Below are 24,175 nucleotides of genomic sequence, written 5' to 3' on the forward strand. Positions count from 1 at the left end.
TTGCCATAATTAAATAAACCAAAGCAAACCACAATACCTAAAGGTTAAGTTTTTCAATACTTTAAACTTTTAGACTCACCGAGTATATATTAGTTTATTTATATGTATTAAAAGAGTAGAATAATCTTGCTATTCTTTAAAAACATATGTTATTTAAAAGACTAAATATTTTAAAATATATAAAAGATGTTTTGAAAGAATAGAACAATCTTGCTACTCTTTCAAAACACGTATACTGCTTAAAAGCTAAAAGATTTAAAACATGTGAAATATATATTATTTTAAAACAGCAGAATAATTCTGTCACTCTTTTGAAATATACAAATAATATTATCTAAAGATTTAAAAGATATAAAAGATATACTGTTATGAAAGAGTAAAATGATTTTGCTACTCTAAAAACATATGAATAATATCATTTAAAACAGTACAGATTTAAAATATACAAAAGGTTTATTGCTTTAAAACAGTAAAGCAACTAGGCTACTCTTTTAAAACATATTGTTGCGTGAGTACGTATTCGTAAAAGATTGAATGCACACAAAACCGAGGATAGTGTAATAAAATTTATTTTACCAAAAGAAATACTTCACAGTTCTGGAACCTTACACAAAAATATTCGTACACCTCTAATCAGTATGACAGAGTACAATCAGTAGTTACACTACAAACTATTAAGAACGTTCGACGCAGCACAGTGCAAAACGCATCTAAAAGGCGAAGCTCTCACAGCTATCTGGATACTCCGAAGTCAACTCTGAACTAGCAATTGAAAAAATATGCTCTCTTTGGGCTTATATAGTTTTCTCCCGGCCGCCGAGAAATCTGCTGTACCTTCTTTCTAGAAATTACTGAGTCATAAATGATTAAAGTTACATATAAGGGCCAGATATGGTTACAGTTACATATAGGTATCAATTATAGTACTAATTACAGTTATACAAGAATCGCACCAAAGCATTGCCAAGTTTGGCGATTTCTCGTCAAATTTAGGGACAAAAATTAGTGGCGAAAACCATCGTCAGCTTGGCGACATCTGGCCAATTTAACGAGATACCAGTTTACCTCAGTGTTTAATAGTCTTCCCTTGTAATTTTATTTATCCGGTAGAGTGTCGTCTCTTTCAAAAATTTCATATTACATGACACAAAATATTGTTTCGAAATGTCCAGCCGCGGTAAGATAGCTTCCCCACAAAGCATGTTTCGCGTTGCCAGAAAATGGCAAGGGAAGGCAGGGTTCTCATATTTCGGGAGAAATCGCTCATTTGGCGACAAAAGTGGCGATATACCATAGACGGATGGAGAACCTTCTGGAACGAATTCTTACCGGTTTGGCCCAGAACGTTCTCAAAGCAATCCAAGAGCTACATAAACCCTGCTGGTACGCGGAGAGTCAGAGCCTGGTCCAGCCAGTTAATAATCAGTGAGCGAGGTGTCTCGTCAGTTAATAGTGAGTGAGCGAGTGTCTAGTGCCGAGTTGGTCGTCGAGTGCATCAAGAGAGTCTCTTAGTATATCGCGAGTTAGTGCATCGTCGAGTTTGATCTTCGGGAGCTGTACTCTAGTGTATCGTCGAGTGCATCGCGAGTTGTAGCGTGGAGAGTCTCGAGAGTACGTGGAGTTTCGAGATCGACCGAACAGAGTCTCTGGTGTCTTCTGGTGTACTCTGGTGTCTTCACCGTTATAACCTGACAGTCTGAAGGCTGTGTCGCTGATTGTTTCAGCGTGTTTATAGTAGTTATTCGACAACTGTAAACGTGATTTTGTAGCTGTCCTGAGTAATACTGGCCAATAAAGTGTCTTGCGATTATTGGCCAGTATTACTCAGGACAGTTACAAAATCATAACGAGTCGTCGTTATTCACTCCAAATCAACGAACCCGTAAGTACGGAGAAAAAAGTAACATTATATTACAATTTCAATAAAATTATTTACCTATACACAAAATTCGTTAACACTATCTGATTCACAACAATATCTGGTGAAAAGATTTAAAACATATAAAAGCTATATTGTTTTGAAACAGGAGAAAAAATTTGCTACACGAAATTTCAGATATCTTGTTTTCTATAATTTGCATTAATATGAATTCAGAAAACTTTTAGAGCTTTACTAAAGAGCACTCATTTAAAAAGCAGAGTAGAATCATGCTTGTTTGAAATATATATATGCATATGAAATATAAATATTTTCATATGCATTTGGTACGCTAGAATTCTTTTACTAGAATCATTTCTAGAGATCAATAACTCCTCGAGACAGTATTTATTTTCCAGTTTTTCCTTTGGAAATAAACCCTCGGGCAGATAATGGTCTTTTATTTTGTTTATATGAATTCAAAGACATGAAAATTTCGAATCTTCAATAAAGTAAACAGTTCGAATATGAACAGCTAAAATAAATAAACTCTTAAAAATGATAAATTAATAAAAAATTTTTTGCTCCATTAATTAAATTTCAGGCTTGTTTTTGTAATTAACCATTTTTTCAAAAGAGTTTTAATATTTTTTATTGCGGTTTTGTTTAATTCTTTTGTAGAATTTTTTTTAAACAATTCTTTTTTCTTTTTTTGAGGAAAAACAATTTAGAAGAACAGTTAAAGAGGTAGTTTACAATTCCTTCGAACCCTTACTTTCCTTTATATTTTTTATTTATTTAATTTTAAGAACATAATAAAGTTATTTTCCAGTTGGCACGAACATTAAATAACAAATTCTTAAAAAGTTTGTCAGATAGATATTTAAGAAGCTATAAAAGATTTTATAATTTTTTCATCAGCGAGCATTTTGAAGAGCAATAACTTTTTCACTCACATAAAATTAACAGTTTAACGAAAGCTCCTAAAGCTATTTCATTGAAAAGTAATAGCATTTAATTTTTTATATAAAGCTAATGTTTTAATTTTTTAAAGTTTTTGAAGCATATTTTAACAGTATTAAAATAATTAATCTCTGTAGGAAAAAAAAAAAAAAACAGTTTTCTGCAACATTTAATTCTACAGGTAATTTAACATTATTAAGTTATAATTTTTTTTTTCATTAAAATTTTTTTTCATTACCTCTTTATTATAAATACTTTTTTAACTCGAAAAAGGCTACATAGCTATATAACAAATAAAATAGTCAGCTTCTTGATATTAATATATTTTTGCTGAAATGTTTCAGGCTAGAGAAAAATATGGTATATATTCCGACGATTTAATAATGATAGAATATATATTTAAAAATCTTAGGAAAGTTGATGGGTCAAAATCATTTTGAAAAGTCATTTACTATACTAGGCTGAAACATTGAGACAACACAATTGGGACGAAGTCTTATCACGGCATAGAAAGATGATAGAAAATATTTTATAAAAACATAAACCTGTTGAATTTACTGTTTCTGAATCGTTCAAAAATGATCTGGATTAAGACGAGTAAATTGCGAGACTATGCATAACCTGCAGGAATACATGCATAGATATTACAGGTAATCCTCTACCAAATAGATGAAGCGTTCCCATTTCTCAAAATGTTTTTGGATGGCTGCAGCAAACCAATCCTTAGGAATACGGCGGACCAGTCACGGCAGACCTTTGGTAGTTTCTCATTGCTGGCCATTGCCGACCATGCAACAGTTCCTGGTATATGTTTATGTGTCCCACACGTTGTTTAATTTGCAGGTCAGTGAGGCTGTGGAGCATCCACTGAGCACAAATGTTACGCATTTTCAAATCTTCATGCAGTACCGTGAGTGGAATTTCTCTACCAATACTCGTTTCGCATTGTACCTTATCGAATGGTAATGCTCCGACTTGTCAGTATTAAGTTGGACACCTGCTGTACTACGCCTTGTATCATTGCTTTTTCGTTCCTTTTTCATTTCCCATGTTAAGTTCTTAATCGCGTTAAGCACATAGATTTATGTAAAAGTTTTCTCCCATAAACAGTTATTAGTTGCTTGTAAATTTGTGCTGCTTACTGTCTCTCTTTCTAAAGAAATCATGCAGTTCACGTTTGACCAGATGCATCACCATCCACGATGTTCTGTAGTACTCTTCACGTTACGATTCACTACCACTCTCGCATTGGGACTAGATGACTCATCTTATAGCAGGCTATTGAAATTCGCTCCACCTTGAAACAAACACCGCCACGTTCAGCTGCTTGTTACACTGCAACATTAGGGCAAGGCTAAACCATTACTGAACGTATTAATATTTTTCTATAGGAGAACCCATATAAAAGCTTAGGTACGTACGCATATTTCGCCAAGATTGTATTATGAATAGTTTTTTAAATAAAGTTACCTTATACAGCATTTTGGGTTTTCAACATCTTATAAACTTTCATTCCATTTTATATAAAAAATTTAGCAAAGCTTAGTGCCTCAGTGTTTAACTTCGATTTCTCCTTTGGCCCCATATTTTTCATAACCGAACATATTCTATCAATACAGGTGCTGCATCTTCTGGATTTATGGAAAGAATAAATTCTACAGCGCTACTGAAAACGACGGCGACTTCCACTCATTTCAGAAATATTCTGTACTCATATATCACATAGAGGAATGCTTTTTTTTTATTTCAGAAGCATTTAAAAACGTTTCAAATTTCATAATTACCACAGATATTAATACTAATCGAACATTCTAACCCTATTTGGTAGCTTAGCACTTATGATAATGACATACGATTACAATAGAACATTCGAACTCCGTTTGGTGATAATGATATACGATTACAAGTTATGAATAATAATTTAAGATTGCTTGCAGGGTTTTAAGTAAGAATGGAACAATGTCGTCATTTCTAACAACACGAAGGGAGGGTCAGGAACGAGAAAAATATATTATCTCCTTCGAAACGGTACTTATTATCAGCCTATTTAACATCTGATCAAGCAGATGACTTTTAACCCCGGAAATTAAGCAAATGATTTTTAATTCTGTGTTTAACATTGCTCATTTGAAAACGTTGATACGAACGTTGATAAGCCGCTCAGCATGCAGCAATTTCTTGTCTTTTATGTACTCAGGATCTTTTTCATTTTTCATATTTGTGTCTTGGTGATTACTTCTCATTTCAAAATTAAAAGAAGTTTTTTTCTGGTACTGAAAAATGTACAGAATTATGATATATTACAAATACGGTTCAACAAGTCTTGTTATCTCACTGCTTATATTCTCACTTACGTTATCACTGCTTCTATTAATGCGGGCACATTGTATTTCAAGTAATATGCATCACAGATTTGCCAACCTAACAAACTCAAAATTCAAGAGATTTATTTAAGAAATCAGAATCATTACCTAAGGCTAAATTAATTTTTAAAATATAAAATTACACAGAAAGATGTTATTTTTAGACAGTGAACAAACTTTAGATAATTTCTAATTAGTAACTGAAACTATAATCACTAATTCTTTGAGGCAACTTACCCAAAAATATTTACGTGTAAAAATGTTTTATTACTTCATAGTTTTTAATATAAAGATTATATTTTATTTAATTTCTCTATGTTTATGATTAACAGGTGTATTTCTCTTTCTTTAAGAAACGAGCATTATACTTTTATTCAAAGCTATTTGACATATGGGTCTGTTTTTTACTAATAAAAGTTTTCATACATTTTGCTGTTGTTGTTGTTTTTCATACATAAACGTTTAAAAACACTGTAATCGAACAGCTGCTGAAAACAGAAACCTTAGAACCCTAAGTGGTATCATCAATACAAATTCTACGCGTTTCGTTTTTACTTCCTTGTATGAAGTAAAGGATGCATTGTAATCACAAAAATTCCGGGTACCATATTTTAACGAAAATATCCATTTTGATCGCTATCGAATGCAATTTAACGATGTTTTGTACGTAAGGACAGAATAAAGGACTCTTTTCCCCAAAACGAATTATAAAACTGATTTAAAATGGATTCAGAAGAGATTTTTTGTGGCGTCTGTACGTACGTACGAATGTAGGTATATACGTATGTAGGTATGTATCCCGCATAACTCAAAAACGATTAGCCTCAGAACGTTGAAATTTTGTATGTGGGACTGCTATAACATGTAGATGTGTATCTCCCTTTTTGATTGCAATTGGCCGCATCACTCGGCCGCTAGTCACTACAGCCACAAACTGAAAAAGCCACAAAGTGTGATACATTGTTTCTAAGCTATACATCCGAAACGTTGCATATTGTAATCTATTTTTTGCGGTTATAAATTCAAAACATCATAAATTGTAACACATTACTTTCAGCACATAAACATAAAACGCGACAAATTTTAGCCGATTATTTTGTTGCTATAAACTCAAAATCAAACTAACTGTAGCACATTATTCATTGAAAACAAACTGTAGCATATTGATTTGTAGACAAATTCAGAACATCGAAGCGGGGAAAGTGTTCATTCAAAGATGCCCTCCAAAAAGAGTTCAATTTCGTTAATCTGGATTTATGTAGTATATTACAAAAGTGGTATACTCTAAACTGCAATATTTGTTTTTTAGTTGCTTATAAGGGTATACTTCCTATTGCTCATAGATACTGAACGATTAAACTTTTTAACATAATCAAATTCACATGAAAAGTATACATAAATATGAATATTCGCTTTTCCCTCTATCCAACAGTGCACAGATCTACATTCTGCAATGATTTTATATTACGCCTAAATGAGCGTCTTTTTAAGGTTTCATGCATTATCTTTACTTATTAAATATTATGTTCTTCGTTCTTGAAACATAAACTTCGATTCAACAGAAATATCGCAAAATAATTTTACAAAAGCATATCTTTAGAACTTACGATACAGTCGCGCGGGTTGGAGATAAAAATGTTTTTTCTTTCGTACAATGTTTGATATTGTTCGCTTTGTATCGCTGAGTTTGTTCAAAAATTCATTAAAGGTTTACAAAATGTGAAATAGATAATTCCAGATTCCAAATTCCAAATTCCAAATTTGGGCTTCAAGATGCCATATTTGAGTGGAGAACTACGTTATTCAAAATTTAATGTCGCTAGGTACCGTTGTTTTCTTCACAGTGCGAGAAATATACATTCATGCATATTCTCAATTATTTAATTTCTTTAAATATAATACAGGTTCCTAATATTTAATGGCAACAATTCGAAAAGTAAAACGCCGTTTATAGTGAACCAACGCAAAACGTCAAAACGAAATTAATAGCCTTTCTGGGCAAATTGTCCCTATGGGCTAAAAAAAAAGAAGATATAAGTGATTGACTTACAAAGTTTTCTATGTTTCTAAACCACTATGAATAAACTTTGAATTACGAAAATTTTCTATTAAGCGAAGACAGGAAAATTTACTGCACCAATTTACAGGAAATGAAATCACTTCAAAAAAAGAATTTATTTTACATTAGGGCTAAAAATCAACAGTCACATATCTCAAATAGAGACTGCAAACACAAAGTAATTTTTAGTGTGTTTACACGGTGATTCAGAGTAACAAATAACTGGAAAGAGAACGAAAAAATTATGTGTACATTTAATAAATAAACTTGAAAACGTATATCAGATACACAGAAATTGCTCACATCGCTCAATGTAGACGAAAGATTAACTTCTTTCACTGCCGCAAATTTATATTTAGAAAGAAATACCAAGGAAAAAGTCAGCTGTTGGAATTTTGTGCCTCCCTTTTCCCAACACAGCCTTGCTTTTGCGTGATTCAGCATTTTGAAGATTTTACAGTCTTTGTAACAGACAGTCTTTAGTTAGGTAAATGTCTTTTAACAAACAATTTGGAATTTTGGAAAAAAAAAAAAAAAAAAAAAAAAAAACCTTCACCTCTTTTTTCTTTTTCAGAACACATTTGGCTATATTTCTTGACATTTTTCTTCTGGAACACAGCCAACTCTAAATTAACCCAGTTGCTTATTAACCAGGCCCTGTTTTATATCCCAAGTCAACAGCGTAATACAAAACTGTCTAAGAAAAATATAAAAGGGAAAGCAAAAGTGTGTGGAATAACAAGAATGATAGCAGATGACGCTGTAATCATTTATAACTTAGTTTCTTCATTTCTAATGGCGCTTATACGTCTGGTTTTTGACAGTATTTTTCCCCCCCGAGCACTGGTTTAATTTACGTTTCACTTCAAGAAAATAAAAGGTAAATTGCTACTAGCATTTTTTAAAATTACACTTTGCTGTGTTTTTTTATTGCTCTTCGTTTAATCTAGATTTTGTAGAGACATTAGGTATTTTTTGGAAGAAGGACACATGAGAAATGGACAACGCCTTCGCCGGGAATCGAACCACGAACCTCTGGAATACGCGCCCAGCATGCAGACCACTACACTACGAAAGCATGCTAAGAAGGCGGAAGATATACCTTATATACCAAAAAGTTAACCATAGACATCGTCGCTGGTATTACTTCGATAATTGTTGAGTTTTTCTGTTTTATGCGCGTGTGTTTTTCATCGTTTTCATTGTTATCTCAGCTTTGTACTACTACTAATATTTTGTAAGGCCAACCTTTTTCACATGATTTTGATTTTTTATGGAAATGTTCGACTTAGAGAAGTGGTGTTCAGTATCGATATTTGTTTATATAGTCATAAACGCGGGCCACTATCAGAGATGGTAGTTTCAGAACCACGGTCGTTACGTGACTGTTCATTGCATAGCTTCATTGTATTTTCTCCCACCCTTCAGCACGCCTTCGTGGTGACGGTGGCACACTCGGTGCGTATTCGAGATGTTCAGGTTCGAGTCCCAGCGAGAGCATTCCTCATTTTTCATGTACTCCTGCTTCAAAATACCCTAATGACTTTACAGTGGCTCCCGAACTAAAAGGTGGTGGATGATAATTCTTCACCACTAGGGTTTAGCGACTGGGTCTTCTAATCTCCAGTCGCTCTTTAACATAAGGTATTTTGTCCTTCCGTTCTGCATGCCTTCGTGGTGTAACGGTAGCACACTGGGAGCGCATTCAAGAGGTCCAGGTTCGAGTCCCAGCCAGAGCACTGCTCATTTTTCATATTTCCTGCTTAAAATAACCTAATGACTGCACAACGTTACAAGCAATATTTTTAAAGTTCTGTTATTTTGTTTAAAAACATCCTCTTCCGCCCCCAGATTTACAGCGAAAGACAAGGGTAACTCATTGTTCGTTTATATATTTTGAAGTGCGAAAGGTGTTCATTTATACTATGGACCGTAGTGTAGCAGTCAAATTTAACTGATCAAAAATTACATTTTAATTTTAAATTAAAATTTTAATTTTAATTTGTTCTTTACTTAAATTCAAAGAAAAATTTTACAGCGTTTACGAATATAAAATGAATTAAGTTATTTTATTAGTAAAGCTTTAACCAACAGTTTTGATAATTTTGTTTTACTTTCATTTGCTTTGTGAGGGTATTGATGTTACAAAATATGCAAAATAAGTGAATTCAAGCCTGTAACATGTATTCAGCATGATTTAGCTTCTAAATATGGAACATTTAATTAATTTCACTACTTAATCTCTGAATCAAGAAGTCATGAGATTTGACAGTTTCCTATCTTATGGGTGCGACGCAACTCAAGACGCGTATGTCTCCCGCAATTTAGAATTTTTAAATGTTTCCCTATTTTTATCATACCAGAAGAAGATCTGACGATCTCTTTTTAGTATGAGTTTTCCCTCTATCTGAGCCCGTAAAGATTCTAGTTGATTTTAAATTCCCTGTGAATTCCATTGTATATAGGTTAGTTTAGAAAAAACAGCACACTGTTTGATGGAACTGAATTATATCCTTCAAACCCTTCCTTATGGTTTACACAAAATTGCTTTATGTTATCTTCAGGTATTATCGTATGGTTTGCATATATAGGATTGCTTATGCCCTTTTCGGAAAATACCTTATGTCTTATGGTGGTTTATTTTACGTCTTTGTAGAGCCACTAATATAGCTAAACTTTATTGTTTTATGTCTTCATCAGACATAACCTTACTGATTATGCAGGACTGCCTTACATCCTAGTTGGATTTTATACCGTAGGACATTGGAAAGAATCTAATGGTTTATTTGTTAAGAATTATACAGCTAGAAGACGTGATTGCTTTCGAGATTAAGGAAAATTTCCTAATGGTTATTTTGGATATGTCTAATTATTAGCTTAGAATAAATGCTGCATAGTTTGACGGAACTAAACTACGGTTTGCGTTTGATTACCATCTCACATATATTACGTTGCTTTATGTCTTTTTTTGGATAATACATTATATCTTATGCTGTCTGCTTTATATTCTAGTTGGATATTAAGTTAGATAAATTTGTATCTTTATCGGACATTACCTTATGGATTACGGTGGACTGCCTTGTGTCTTAACTGAATTTTGCCTTATGCTTTAGGCTAAACTGCTTTAGAATCGTTTTGGACATAACCTTACAGTTTATCAAGGACTGAGCCTTGGAAAGGGCTACAGAGATTATCATAAAAGGGCTAAATCATGTTTCATAACTTTCCAAAGATAGTTTTAGCATTAACAATAAATAAATCACTAAATGTTTATCCACCCCAACTAAGAGATACAGTTTATTCTAAATACCTTGTTGTTTCAAGCTTTTGAGTACATCTTCTTCAACGATGGACCTTAGATTTTTCCAGAAAATGGGGCAATCGTGCGGCCTGTCGTTGATACAGAAGTTTAAAGGGTCAGATTGGACTGAAACAGAGGTGAAGAAAAAAGGCAAAGGTTCAGTAGGAGAGAGGGCAAAGTGTAGAAGAAATGCATAAAAAAGGAAGGAAATAGGAAATTATATTAAAGAAAATGAAAAGCATGCAAGAAAAATGCACTTAATATGAGGCATACAAAAAGAAGCATTGCTACATTTAGAATGAGGCTAACAAGCAAAGAACAGCATGCATATCTTAGAGTGAAGATAAAATTTATTTCTATTCAGAATTTTATTATCTTTATAGACTTTATTAAGTCGTAAATATGTCTGGTACGTAGTTTCAACCCAAGTGATATCACTAAATATGGGAGGAAAATCAAAACTTTCCTATAACAAATATGTTTAAAAATATGAAAATGATAAAAATGCATATAAATGTAAATATTTTAAAGTTGCAAACTGAAACACGAAAATTTAATTTAGTTCTTATTTTGGTTACCATAACAAGAACAGGCTATATCGCACATTCCACTTTCATTGGTTTTCACATTGGTGTTGTGAAAAGTAGTAATTATTAAAATTTCTTCTTTCTACTTGAGAAGTCTAGGGAGCATACAGATCCAATTGTCGAAGTATCAGTTTTACGACATTTGAAAGTATTTTAAGCTTAAATGCTTAAACTTTAGCAGTGGATGTCGACAGTGAACTCTCATACACACGTTCGACATAATCTGAGGTAATTTCTAATTATATTTTTATTTTCCCATTCATATAACCAGCTAGTTTATTTCTATTATTAAATTCTCAGCAAATATAGGATGAAATAATGTTTTTTCAATTGAATTCGATGCTTTTCTATATGACAGCCGAAGAATGTAGAGCCCATCATTTTAGATAATTTAATATTTCAAAACTTTCATTAGAAGTGAGGTGCAAACAGTTCATAACTGGTATATCAATGCATAATAAAAGCACAAACTGACATAGAGAAACATACTTTATTTAAATTAATTAATTAGTGGTCCGTTATAAACAAGCGATAATTCTTAAGTAATTCCAGACTCACTCAAAAGAACGTTCTTAGGTATGACATAGCGCTCTCTTCAGGAAAAAAAAGGTAACTTAGAAAAATGTTCGAGCAATCAAAAAAAGTTTATTATTTACACCTTCAATACAATGCTTCTTAATGATGAAGCAAAAAATTAGAAGAAGGACAAAAAGTTAACTTCAAATTTAAGTTCAAAGATCGCGATTGTTTTAATCACGATTGATGATGAAACAGTCAGCACTGAAATTTTGCATTGCAAAAATATGTACCTGTAACTTTTTTACACTTGTTTTTATTGTAGAGACACAAGCTTGATAATCAACAATTAAGTTCTTATCTATCAGCAAAGTACATAAAAATATCTTCAGGATCACTTTATTCAATTTATTGTAACATACAGAAGTGGTACAAGTAAAATTCAACTCCAGAAAAAAGAGATATCAAAAATTCCAAGCACAGAAAAGGAAAAAGTAAATATTTTACAGAAAACTAAAGTTTTTTTACGTAACAACGGATTTTAAAAGTATATTAAAACAGATAAGTTAATGCTTCTAAACAAAGAATTGCCTTAGTATTAAAGGAAGACGATGTTTAGTTACATGTTATTCCAGGATTAATCAACGAAACAAACGCTTCATAACACTACCCTATCATAAAAGTATCCGTACTTTCAGGAAGACTAGTTTCCAACTTGTAAAAAGCAGCCTTCGGAAAAGTTAGAACACTTTTATGGTGGCCCACTGTTTTGTGCAAGCAATAGTTTTGTCTACTACTGTGATTAGCAAGGCAAATAAAGATTCTGAGCGCATAGACGCCCTCAGCATAAAGGCTCCCGCAGCTTTAAGCGGGCCACTCATGAAGGTTTTTATCCTTTCGAACAGTGGCTGACATGCATAAAAGTCCCGGCACTTTTATAGTGGGGCACAGTTCTGAAGCAGCCTCAATCTAGGTAGCCAATAAAAATTACTTTTAAAATAATCAAATAATTAGAATTCAATACGGGCACTAATGACGCCAGTTTTGACATCATAAAAACTAATATACTTGAAAACTAACAGTAAAACGTTCTACATTAAGCTTTACTCGAAATCGTCAAGTTTGCGCCAATTCTCATGAAGATTTTGGGACTGTTTCCAATAGTAAATTAATTTCCTGTACTAAATACTAAAAATAAATACATTAGTCAACATTTACATAATATGTTTTGCAACTTGAATCTCTGAACAATTCAATTTCCGTACTTTCGAGGCCATTATTCACGATGAGGATAAGCTAAATTACCTACTTATTGTTTTCTGAAGAAAGAAAGAGTTGGTAAAGTCTAAAGCTGTTACATGCTGTAATCTTTAGTACGTAAAGAGAAAAGCCAATTTGCATATATTTTAGAAAGCTATTCTAATGTAAATTTTTCATAATTAAGTACATAAATAAATGAGAAATTATTGCCTCTAGCGGATTTTCTACCATGTCATTCTCTTAACAGTTTTCGTATTTTAAACATCCGGCTAAACCGACGTACTTTCATTTTACTGACGTCATCCGGTATAACCGACGTCACTAGTTTTCAGAAATAGCGTCTTATTGATTTGAAATATCTTCACACTTAACTCTACATGTAAAAGATATTCTACTACGTCAGCAATATCTCCAATACTCAATGTGATTTGAAGCTATCAAATCTGAGCATTTTATATCCATAGTTAAAGAGCATTGCAGGTTTGTATGTGGATTGTTTATTTTAATGGTAGTATCAGAATTCTAATGAAAAATGAGACAGAAGTTCAAGGTGATGCAATTTTCATACGGAGCAGTGATCAAAGTTAACATCAGTTATGCTATGTTTTGGGGTAAAATCTCCATCAATTTATATGAAAGTCATTATGTCTGATGTCTAACATACGTTTTAAATTATCGGATTACCTAACTCAGGCAAGCCACGCTAGGCCTTATCTGCCAGATGGGCTTTGTACGAGCAAGTGGCTCATATTTACATTACACATGAAGGAAACAATGCTGAATTAGCCCACTCAACCACACCGGAAAAGATACTTACTACAGATACATTATTTTTTAGCTTTTATCAATTTGGCCAATGGGTTCACAAAATACTCAACGATGAAAGCTGCCCAGTTAAAAGCCGAAAGACGAAAGTAAGTTCTAAATTTATTTTAATTTATGTTAGTCTCTTATGGCAAAGAGTACGAGGTCAATCTTCCTAAGAAAAGGGATGGAATTATTAAATGAAACTAGCTCAAATTTCAAGTTGCACATAGGGAAAACTAAAAAAACACCCATGAAGCTGATTCATTCACCCGGATAATTCGAAATCGAACCAAACGACTAGTGATTAGCCATCTTATACACTAGGACCACTTCTGAGTGGAGTATTGAAAATAAGTCGCCTTCCTTTGTAGTTTAATAGCGTGGCTGATTATAATCACCAACTGAAGAATTTCAAAATATTTAATATCATTCTGATCATTTAAAACTATTTGTTATTATTGTTGTGACTAATCTCATTTGTCTGACAGTAACATCAGAACAAGCCCACAAAATTCATCATGGCAAGAAGTGAAGGGCTGCTCCTGTCGTTGGCAAGAGCCTTGAGCAACGTACAGGTGACAGTACGACTTTGCTCAGTTCCGCCCTCCAATTTTGATGGACAGCACTACGAGGGGGCGGACGAATTTAAGGGTCTACTCTTCTTTTCCTACCAACAACTCTCGAAATGACTTTCGGCTCGCCGTATGTTCAAAGTGCCCCCATGCCACATGGACACTATACATTTACAAACATCCATGCTTTCTCCGGGATTCGAACCAGGCCGTTCATTACGGCAGTCAGCATCGCTAACCATTATCCGGGTTGGGCAGCATTAAAGCTATTTGATTGATAGGAATATGTGTTTAAGGATATATAGGATTTATTTGCCGACCATTACTATTACAGACTGAATGGCGAAATCTGACAGTCAAATTTAATTGGAAGCATACAGTTTAAAAATGCCGTGTATCTCCCATACACACTTACAGACCAACTTACCAACCAACTTACTATACCAACTTACAGAAGTATTTTAAAATACGAAATAACTAAGTATCCAAGGCAGGCCGTGGACCGTTCGTCCCAGTTTAAGAAAGAATTAAAATAAAAAAAAGTTTCAGATTTGACAGTTGTACGTTCAGGTAAGTAATCGATTAACTTGAATAACCTGATAAACGATAGTTCAGCTCAAACTGAAGATGACAGATAATATTGCTATCTCAATCACTAATGTAAAGGCATACAACATAAAAGTAAAGGCATACAAGATAAACAGACGAAAAAAATGTCAGAAAAGATACTGTGCTTGTTCGTTCTGTAATTATACTCGAAATTCCGCAATTTTTCTGAGAATGGAAAATTTCAAATCGCCGAATTATTTTATCCGATCCCACAATTTTGGTTACTTGACATAAATCAATCAGTACATATGTATTAAATTAAAATTTTTATAGCTCAGCAAATAACTGTTTCCTTACCCTGTGAAAGATCTCAGAGGGAAAAGCAAAAATTTCTTCGTAATATGCAAAACGGGGGTGAAAAAAATTATCATAACTATTTGATTTAAACCTTTTTTACTCTATAAATAGTATCGACTTATAGAAGTCATGTAAAAATTGAATTTCATTAAATAAAATATATATATGTAAGCTAAATATTTTAATGTGGTTATTGGTTGGGCCGATCTCGGTACATCTGTCACTCCAAGTAAAATGTAACTACTCTGACAATAAAATTTTTAAAGCATTCCATGTCCTTTTGTGCATTTCTTCGAAAACAGCATCGTTCATACCTTCGAAGTACTGCATTTTTACTTTTACTGTTACTTTTGGATCATCGCATATACGTACATTCCCTCAAAAGTTTTAATTAAAAATATCACATATAATATTGATCAAATGAGGAAATAAATCTTTAATCTGGGTTTGGAAAATTAATTTCCTCATTAACATTCTTTTATCCTAAGAAGCTCGAATAAAAATATATTACATTTTACATATTTTTATTGAAAGGTGTGACTTAGCCAAAATTATGAAATCTTGAAGTTTATCTTATTTGATTTATTTCTTAAATGTGAACTATGGTTCTAAGGTCCAAGATTCAAAAGATATTCAGTGATTATATTTTTTTTTTAGCGATTCCTTGTAAACAGCACATGAATATCAGACAATATATCAAAATAATAAGAACTTGTTTTTGAGAGGAAAAGAAATGCTTTGTATAACTTCCTTTGTTTAAAAATATACAAAATCCAAATTTATTTATAAGTTATTTTCATTTAGGAAATTTAACCAAGATAACTGTAAGACTAAAACTTATTTAAACAAATCATCTTTGCCATTTATGGGTTGTTTAATTATTCCAAGGTTATTTCAAAACAGCAGCCAAGCTATTGCTCTTGAGGAAAAGAATGTGCTAGAAGATCCTGACTTAAAACTGCCATTAGATAAGGATTAGAAGTACTGGGGATAGAAGTACTAACGTTCGTAGTCTCAAGAAACTTTTACTCTCGGAAGAAGATATTTCATGGCTCATTTAACTGAATGCGATACCGCCCAATCGTACAGCCTAAGAGAAAGTTAAAGCAAAATTCCATTTATCTTCTGAACACTAATCTGACGTTAACTCTGTGCAAAGAATGAGCTTTAGTGTAAGGAAATTCCCATTTGGGGGGGGGAGAGGAGGAGGGGGAAAGGAAATATTTCTAAAATATATGAATCGCTTTCCAAATATTTTATATAAACTCACACACAAGAAAATTTAGAAGCTGATTGGAATCCATGACACATCCATTCAAAGCATGCTTTTCATTTATTTTTTCATATAAATATACTCTTTATATTGTTTATAAAAAATTTATTCATTACATATGGAATATATAATTATTCATGCAACACAGATAATACAGAAGATGGCAAACATTTCCCAACTTTAACAGATACGGGGGAAGTCCATGTTTCACAACGGAAATATGGGGGAAAATCCGTATGAATCAGGTGGTCTCAAAGCTTTTCACCACGGATGAATTTCATATAAAATAACTGAAGAGTGTTATTTAAAAATTAAAAGAACCAATGTGTTTACATCAAGATGATAAATTATAGAAATCTCTTGCAATTAGACGCTCATCATTTACATTTCCCTTAGCAATTTCACAAATTTCATTGACTTGCTTTAATGATACATACACATGCATAATTCTTTTTTTTTTTTTTTTTTCCCGAATTATAAAAAGAATACGAATAACAAATTTTAATGTGTAACTGACTAGCGGGCAAGATCGCCAACTGAGCCTCCCCAAGATATTGCTAGTTCACTTTATTCACGTATGCTTCCACAATTTCTGTACAGTACGCCGAGATTCCAAGGCTGAACCGAACTACCAGTGTTCAGCGATTTTACCCGGGCTGCGCCCGCTTTATTCACGTAGGCATCCGCAAGATACTGGATATACGTTACACATGCGGAAAATCACCAAAACACTCATGCAGTCAGCCTGTTCGCCGGGATTCGAAAGTTGGACCGAACTACCAGTATTCAGGAATTTGGCTCGGGTTGCGCCCGCTTTATTCACGTATGCATCCACAAGATACTGCATACACATTGCACATGCGGAAAATCACGAAAACACCCATGCAGCCAGCCCGTTCACCGGCTCGTACACATGTTACATATGTAGGAAAACCACGAAAGAGCCCATGCAACCAGCTCGTCTGCTGGATTCGAACCTCGGACCGAACTACCAGTATTCAGCGACTTTAGCCGTCAGAGATAACATTCATGAAATAGGTCTAACTAGTTTATTCCATTTAAACAAATTTGAAATAAAAATTTCAACTTTCTAATTCATAAACGAAACGCAGTCCTTAAATATAGGAATTTAATATAAAATTAATCACATTTGTTAAATTACAAAACGTTCTTCTTTCAAAGCAAAGACATTAAACTCAGACATAATAACATACGGATACACTTAATGCTTTATCAAACAATATAAAACATATCTTTTTAAAAAAAGTGCATCATCCAACAGGCTACAACAAAGAATGAGTACAATAAAGAAAGAAAGACATCAGAAAAACCCTTGATTAGTATCTTTGAGAACCATAATTGAACAAAAGACATCAATTTGGTATCTCTCACAATCATATTATCTGCCGAAAAGAATAGAATAATGATAAATCGGAGGGAAGAGACGATGGTCATAATAACAAAATAAAACAAAAAAACAGCTCGAAAATCTTTTCTTTGTTATTTTTCTTTATGGTTCATAGCCATAATATAAAAAACAAAGAATCTCAAACACACACACACTAAAAAAACAATAATTGGAGGCATTTAAAAACTGAATAACTGTTGAAGAAAGACACTCAGAACAACAGAAATCTGAACAAAGGGATAAACACCTTTTTTAAAATTGAGGATGTTATTGGAAAAAAGATCAAAATAGAGTTAAAATTAGACTCGCCATTACAAGCCCTTAACGCATGAAACTCAATTTAATAACAAATGTTGTAAAAAAAAAAAAAAAAGAAAACACATTTTTATTTGTAATTATTTTATTCGGAAACGAGAAAAGGATACTTCAAAAATTAAGCAGTAATATAAAACGAATATTTTTGCGTATTCGAAATGAGTGTTAATTAACGATCATATAAAAATTGTGAAAAATAAAATCTGATAAAAAATTAACGTTAATGGAAGAATTTAAATTAGTACCAGATTTACCTTAACGGGAGAATAACCAAGAAAATTTCAGTCTGAAAATGTTAGATTACATTCTAAGAACTCATAAAAGAATTTACCATTAAGTATTTCAAAAAAATTAAAAAACATTAAACAAATTTAAAACTACAAAATAACAAAACATTAAAAAAATTAAATAACAGTTACACAACAAATGACGTTAGAAACAACTTTTATTAATTATATCATATGTGAAAATGTTCAAAACATTATCACCTCGATAAAAAATTTATTGTATTTTAATTTATATTAATTAGATATATTATTAATTAAAAATTAAATATATAAAGACTTAAATTATTATAATAAGCGTGAAGTCATTTTAAATTGCTCATTTAATTAATTAAGCAAAATTCATTAAATTTGAAAGATAAATTAAAGATCTTAAGCTTTGCCGAAAGGCGAAACTCTAAAAATCAACTATGAGCAAGGGCGTGTGGAAGATAAATTAAAGTCCTTATTTTTTCAGGATAAGCAACACTTGCCTTCCGGAATCTCTTTCTTACCTTCTTCCGCCATTTTTCGAAGCAAGACGGATTTTATTTTGCCAGTACAGGATTTTACGTAGACAGAAAACAACTCACTTCTTTATAGAAGTAGTAAATTGCAGAGAATAAATTAGGTCTAAGCATTCATGAAATATCTTTTATAATAGTGATGTCCTCTTGGAGGGCTTTCTAAACGAAAAGGCTCATGTAAAATTAAGGAAAAAAGCAACCCTAATTTGGGGTATATTTTGAAATTTTAATAAAACTCTATCAGTTTCGAAGGCGAAAAGACACAGGTTCCTCTTCTTCAGGAGAGAGAAATGCTGCTCTCGTCCCACGTTTTGTGATTTTTTTTCCACCTCTCGGAGAACAGAAACCTCGTCTGATACCTTTGTAACCAACAGAATTTCATTCGAAATCTGAACCAAAGTAAGGCTGTTTCTTTTGCATAATTTCAAATATTACATTCGCATGTTTCTTGTTCAATTTACAATTGGCTCATATTTAATAATGCTCCGAACAGCAAGCTAATATATCCTGTTAAATGACTTTCTAAAAGGAACTGACAAGTTTTTACAAAGATCCCATGCAAGCAGCCCATACGTTATCCAATATCCTCTTGGAAAATACGCGGACTTTTAAAGAGACATTGGCTTAACTTTATTAAGTTCCCACCTAATGCAACCGTTCAGTTGCTGATGACAGAACGAACTTCCATGGTTCAGTGGCTTTACACACTCGGTTAGCTGCTAGGTCGATAAAACCTTTAGTATTTCATTGCAAACAATTTTTACCACAAAAACATAAAGCTTAAGGATGTTGTTTGCTTCATGTATCTGTGTGTGTAGTATATACGTAAGAGAGAGAAATAGTAGAAATATAATGCTAGATCAATACTAAAATATTTTAATAAAATCGTCAAAGAAAATATAGCAATATTATTAATGTGAATAAGTCAAGGCAGAAAAGGATAAAAATCTATTAAAAGTGGCAAGTTACCTAACATGAAGGAAACATAAATTAAGCAACATGAAACATAGTAAACAAACAAACTAGTACATGACACCTAATATAATTACTTTCATTTTGCAATAAAATCGCTTTTCGTTGGTTATCGGTTCATTTTTTTTCCACGTATGGAACGCTTTCTCATTTTTGTATTTTCTTGGAGCTTTGCTTTTCATAATTAGATTTCTTATTAAATACTAGGGTCATTTTGAAAATCTTTCGTTTTTTGGATTCCATGTTGCTGTTTTTTAATTTCTGTTAAATTTATATATATTCCATAAAAATTTCTAAAATTGTATATTCTTTTGATTTGAAATTAAGAGTAAGTATATTTTACACACCCTATGTGTGTATTTATAAATTCAAATGAATTATTAATTTAAAAAATATTTTTTCTTGCGAATAGCGTCGGGGCAAGTTATGTCTTGATGAACGCTGATAAAAACACATTTTTTATTAATTTTTAGTTTTAAAAGAAGCAAAATTAATTATCAATTTAGCTATAATAGTTAATTAACAACTATTCATTTCATTCTGCTATAATTCAGAAACGTTGCTATGCTGATAATTCTGTTGGCTGCTTTTGGATAAAGACCGAAGAATTATAAATTTTTGTTGTTTAATTTTTTTGTGTTAATTTACATTCTCGTTTAGGATTGATTTCCAAGTAATGCTGCATGTTGTTCGATTTGTGGTTTCTTCATGTCTTGCTTGTCACTTCTGGTAGATTTAAATTTTATTTTATTCTATTCCTATATTCTGCTGACAATCGAACCCAGAACTTCTCGATCTGATGAAACAATAATTTTATGCTGCCAAAGTGCAGTATTGCGTTTTATTTGATATTTTACTTTTGTGTAATAAGTTATATGTTCTTATAAGATGTTAAAATACAAAATAACTCAAATATTTACTCCCATATTGGTTTTAGTTTAATTAATGCAAAAACTATGAAACTTAACTGATATGCAAACTTTCAAAGCACTTAAAAAGTTTCCCTTCAAAGAAAAAAAATAATTCAGCGGCTTTCCTACTGTTCTTTATTATTGACAATTAGTAATGTTCTCCAGAAAAGAACTGCTAGAAAGTTTTTTGCTCAGCTCATAAATAATGTATTGAGGTTGACAAAGCGAATTTTTCAAAAAAAATATTTTAATCAAGAAAACTAATACGTAGCTTTAAGAGAAGTAAATGTTTCACTACACTTAAAAGCCTGGAAAAGTTGAAAGCTGTTTTTAAGCGCTTCTCTCTTCGCCATTGTTTGTTTAAGTGTTAAATAATGGCACAGAAAAGTTTACAAGGAAGTCACTGAGGGGACCTTTACTTCTTTTTATTTTCTTATTTCTCATCTTACGTTTTGTATTTTTTAGTATGCTGATTAGCTTGATTAGAGAAAACTAACGATTCGCATCAGTTAATGTTGCCAACGATCAATCTTAAACTGCGATAAAAATTCGGAAAATCACACTTTGAATTTTAATGCAGATCTAATTAGCAGTTTCGAACTTTGATTATGATCGAGATTGCATCAGTTATAAATGGAGAAATATAAAGGTTTAAAATTTTTACTGAGGGATATTTTGAAGTTTTCTTACGAAAAAAGTATTTAATTATTATTAGTTTTCCACTATCTTTATAAAAAGATCCTGACCATGATAAAGTGTATTATCTTACACCGACTCGTCTTAATTAGTTTTCATAATTAATTAGGTTTGCTGTATTTAGTTAGTTTAATTAAATAGTTTTGCTATATTTAACAAAAGTTTGTTTCTTAAAAATTTTTATGTTGATGATTTGATTAATTTACAATTACACGAATAAAAAAAATAGTTGTCCTTTCAGTTTAATTTTAGTTGCACAGGTATAGATTATGCTACTTATTTTTATTGAGAAATTTGATGCTGATGATTTGAAAAGTTATATATAATCCCGCGGTAGAAGCCAAGAAATGTGTAAAGACTATGTTTCCTCCCCGATGTGCCCTATCTAGTGTGTGTGCCGTTCTGATTATCAGTGTGGCCATTACCCGTGATTCTCTTCAGCGAGGTACGGCGATTTAAAGCATGGATTCCTGACATGGAATATAGCTGTCAAAGACTAGATGGGAATAGGAATCTAGCTGAGCGGCGTTTCACTATAAACGGCGAATCACTTTTTAAATTGTTGCCACCAAATATTATTGCCCTGTATTATATTTAAAGGAACTAAATATTGAAGAATCTACATGAATGTATGTATGTGTCTCGCACTGTGGAAAACAAAGGTACCTAGAATTATCAAATTTTGAATAACGTAGCTCTACATTCGAGCATGGGCACCTGGAAGCCCAAATTTGGAATTTGCTTTATTGTCTATTTGATATTTTCTAAAACTTTAACGAATTTTTGATTAAAAAACTCAAACATTTCAAAGCAAGCAATGGCAACACTGTACGGAATAAAAAAAATCTATCTCTAGCACGCGAGATTGTGTATTGTAAAGGTATACTGTTTTTAAATATTTTTATATTTTTAAATATATGCTTTCGAAACGTGTATGTGTCTGTAAATGGAAAAACACCGCCCGTTTGGGTGTAGTATAAAATCTGAAAGCTTTCAGGCTTTATTTTAATTTATTGTATTTTATTCTAATAAAGGTTATTTAGTTCAAATAATATTTTTACTTCTGCAACACACAGAATAAATAATTTCTGTTTCGAACTAATTATAATACTAACTGGCTTGAGAAACATTTTAAAGTTGTTTGAAAAACTTGGCACTTGATGCCATAGTTAAGTAAATAGCAAATAAAACAGGCTTTTAAAGTTAACTTAGCCAATAAGAATATAATTATATACATATTTCTTCCTACCATGATTTCCCAGAAATAGTTTTTAAAGAAAATTTCACAGTGACGGAATTCGTAATATTTGAAAGACAATAAATTATTAGGAAAGCGAATTAGATAAGTTAATTAAATCAATTAGTTGTTTAAGTATCAATATAATATGTAAAATAATTCTACGAAGGCAGCTTGCTTAAATTGTGAAATATAAACCATAAGCACAATTTTAAGGGAAAAAGTGATATAATTTATTACCCACTTACAAATTCAATAGCTGATTTTCCCACACCACCCAGGAAGGAAGCAGAACAAAGGGTGTCTGCCGAAAGTTTGACTGACATGCATAGTAGTTTACACTTCAGCGTTTGGGCTAATTTCCGACAAGGTCCAGATTAGATGATGATAGATCACGATTTATGAGCCAAAACGATTACATGCCTCACCGAGATCGGAAAGAAAGTGACTATTTTAGGTCGGAAATTTGTTTACATAAAGAAAATCACTTAAACTTTGATTGAAAGTTTATCAAGAGCTTTGTTTTCTAAGAACTACTATGTTAATTTTGTACAATTTCATAGAGCTTACTGCGATTTATTCTTGAAAGATTTACTACAGAAGATGTAAATAGTTTTAATGATTTATAAAAGGAAGACAATAAAAATATCGCGATGAAATTTGAAAATATATGCAAATATAAATTTTTCCTAGCATTCCATAAAAAATAGGCGGTGTCACATGGCTCTTAAGCAAATTACTATACCTGCACCGAAGATATTGGCTGCGGCTTGTGATTTAGAATTCAACATAATAGAATTCGTTACAGTGACTGAGCACAATTTTCGATTCAACTTTAAAAACCACTTCTATGAAGCAAATCTATCGATGACTGGTATAAGCAATTAAAAAGTATGGAGTTTTAGTGCAAAGATAAGTGTCCTGGGCCCACTCACGTATTTGAAAACCAACTGAATGCTTTCGTACTTCTTCCAACTAAACCCAAAGAAATGAACAAGACCTGTACTACAGGTTCCAAAACTAGCTACAAATTCGCTAATTTTGAAATAGTTATCCCATATAAGCTGATACTTCTGCAGCGCTTACATGAATTAGAATAATTTTCATGTAGATGTGGCCGTTTTATCGGCAGTGTCATTAGACAAGCAGTGATGGTTTTCATCACCACGTGAAATGCTGAGGGGGGTAGAGAATTAATATCTGCATATACGTACACATTGCATAACTAGTGGGTGTTTTTTAGCTACAAATTATTGAAACTGCTGACTTCTTTTGCAATAACCCTGCATTTTCTAACTAGTTGCTGCCAGCCTTATAAAACGCACTTTATTTGTTAGTACACGATTTCAAAATTTCACACACAGGCACATTTAGGGTAATT

General features: G+C 32.3%; 1 protein-coding gene across 11 annotated transcripts in view; it reads right to left on the minus strand.

Annotated features, from left to right (window-relative positions):
• Positions 1–24,175, minus strand: part of LOC118181150 (coiled-coil domain-containing protein CG32809-like) — a 1,535,131-nt gene that overhangs the window by 167,212 nt on the left and 1,343,744 nt on the right. For 9 of the 11 annotated variants that reach the window (XM_085811658.1, XM_085811657.1, XM_085811656.1 and 6 more), the window contains one exon: positions 10,554–10,670. The exons of the other annotated variants lie outside the window; for them this stretch is intronic. In XM_085811658.1, the coding sequence (XP_085667784.1) occupies positions 10,554–10,670 (117 nt within the window). The remainder of the gene's footprint in view (positions 1–10,553; positions 10,671–24,175) is intronic. 11 annotated transcript variants of the gene reach the window in all.

This window comes from Stegodyphus dumicola, chromosome 2 (assembly GCF_044657685.1).
Source record: "Stegodyphus dumicola isolate Sdum_Otavi_A_Nest chromosome 2, ASM4465768v1".
Classification (NCBI taxonomy): domain Eukaryota; kingdom Metazoa; phylum Arthropoda; class Arachnida; order Araneae; family Eresidae; genus Stegodyphus; species Stegodyphus dumicola.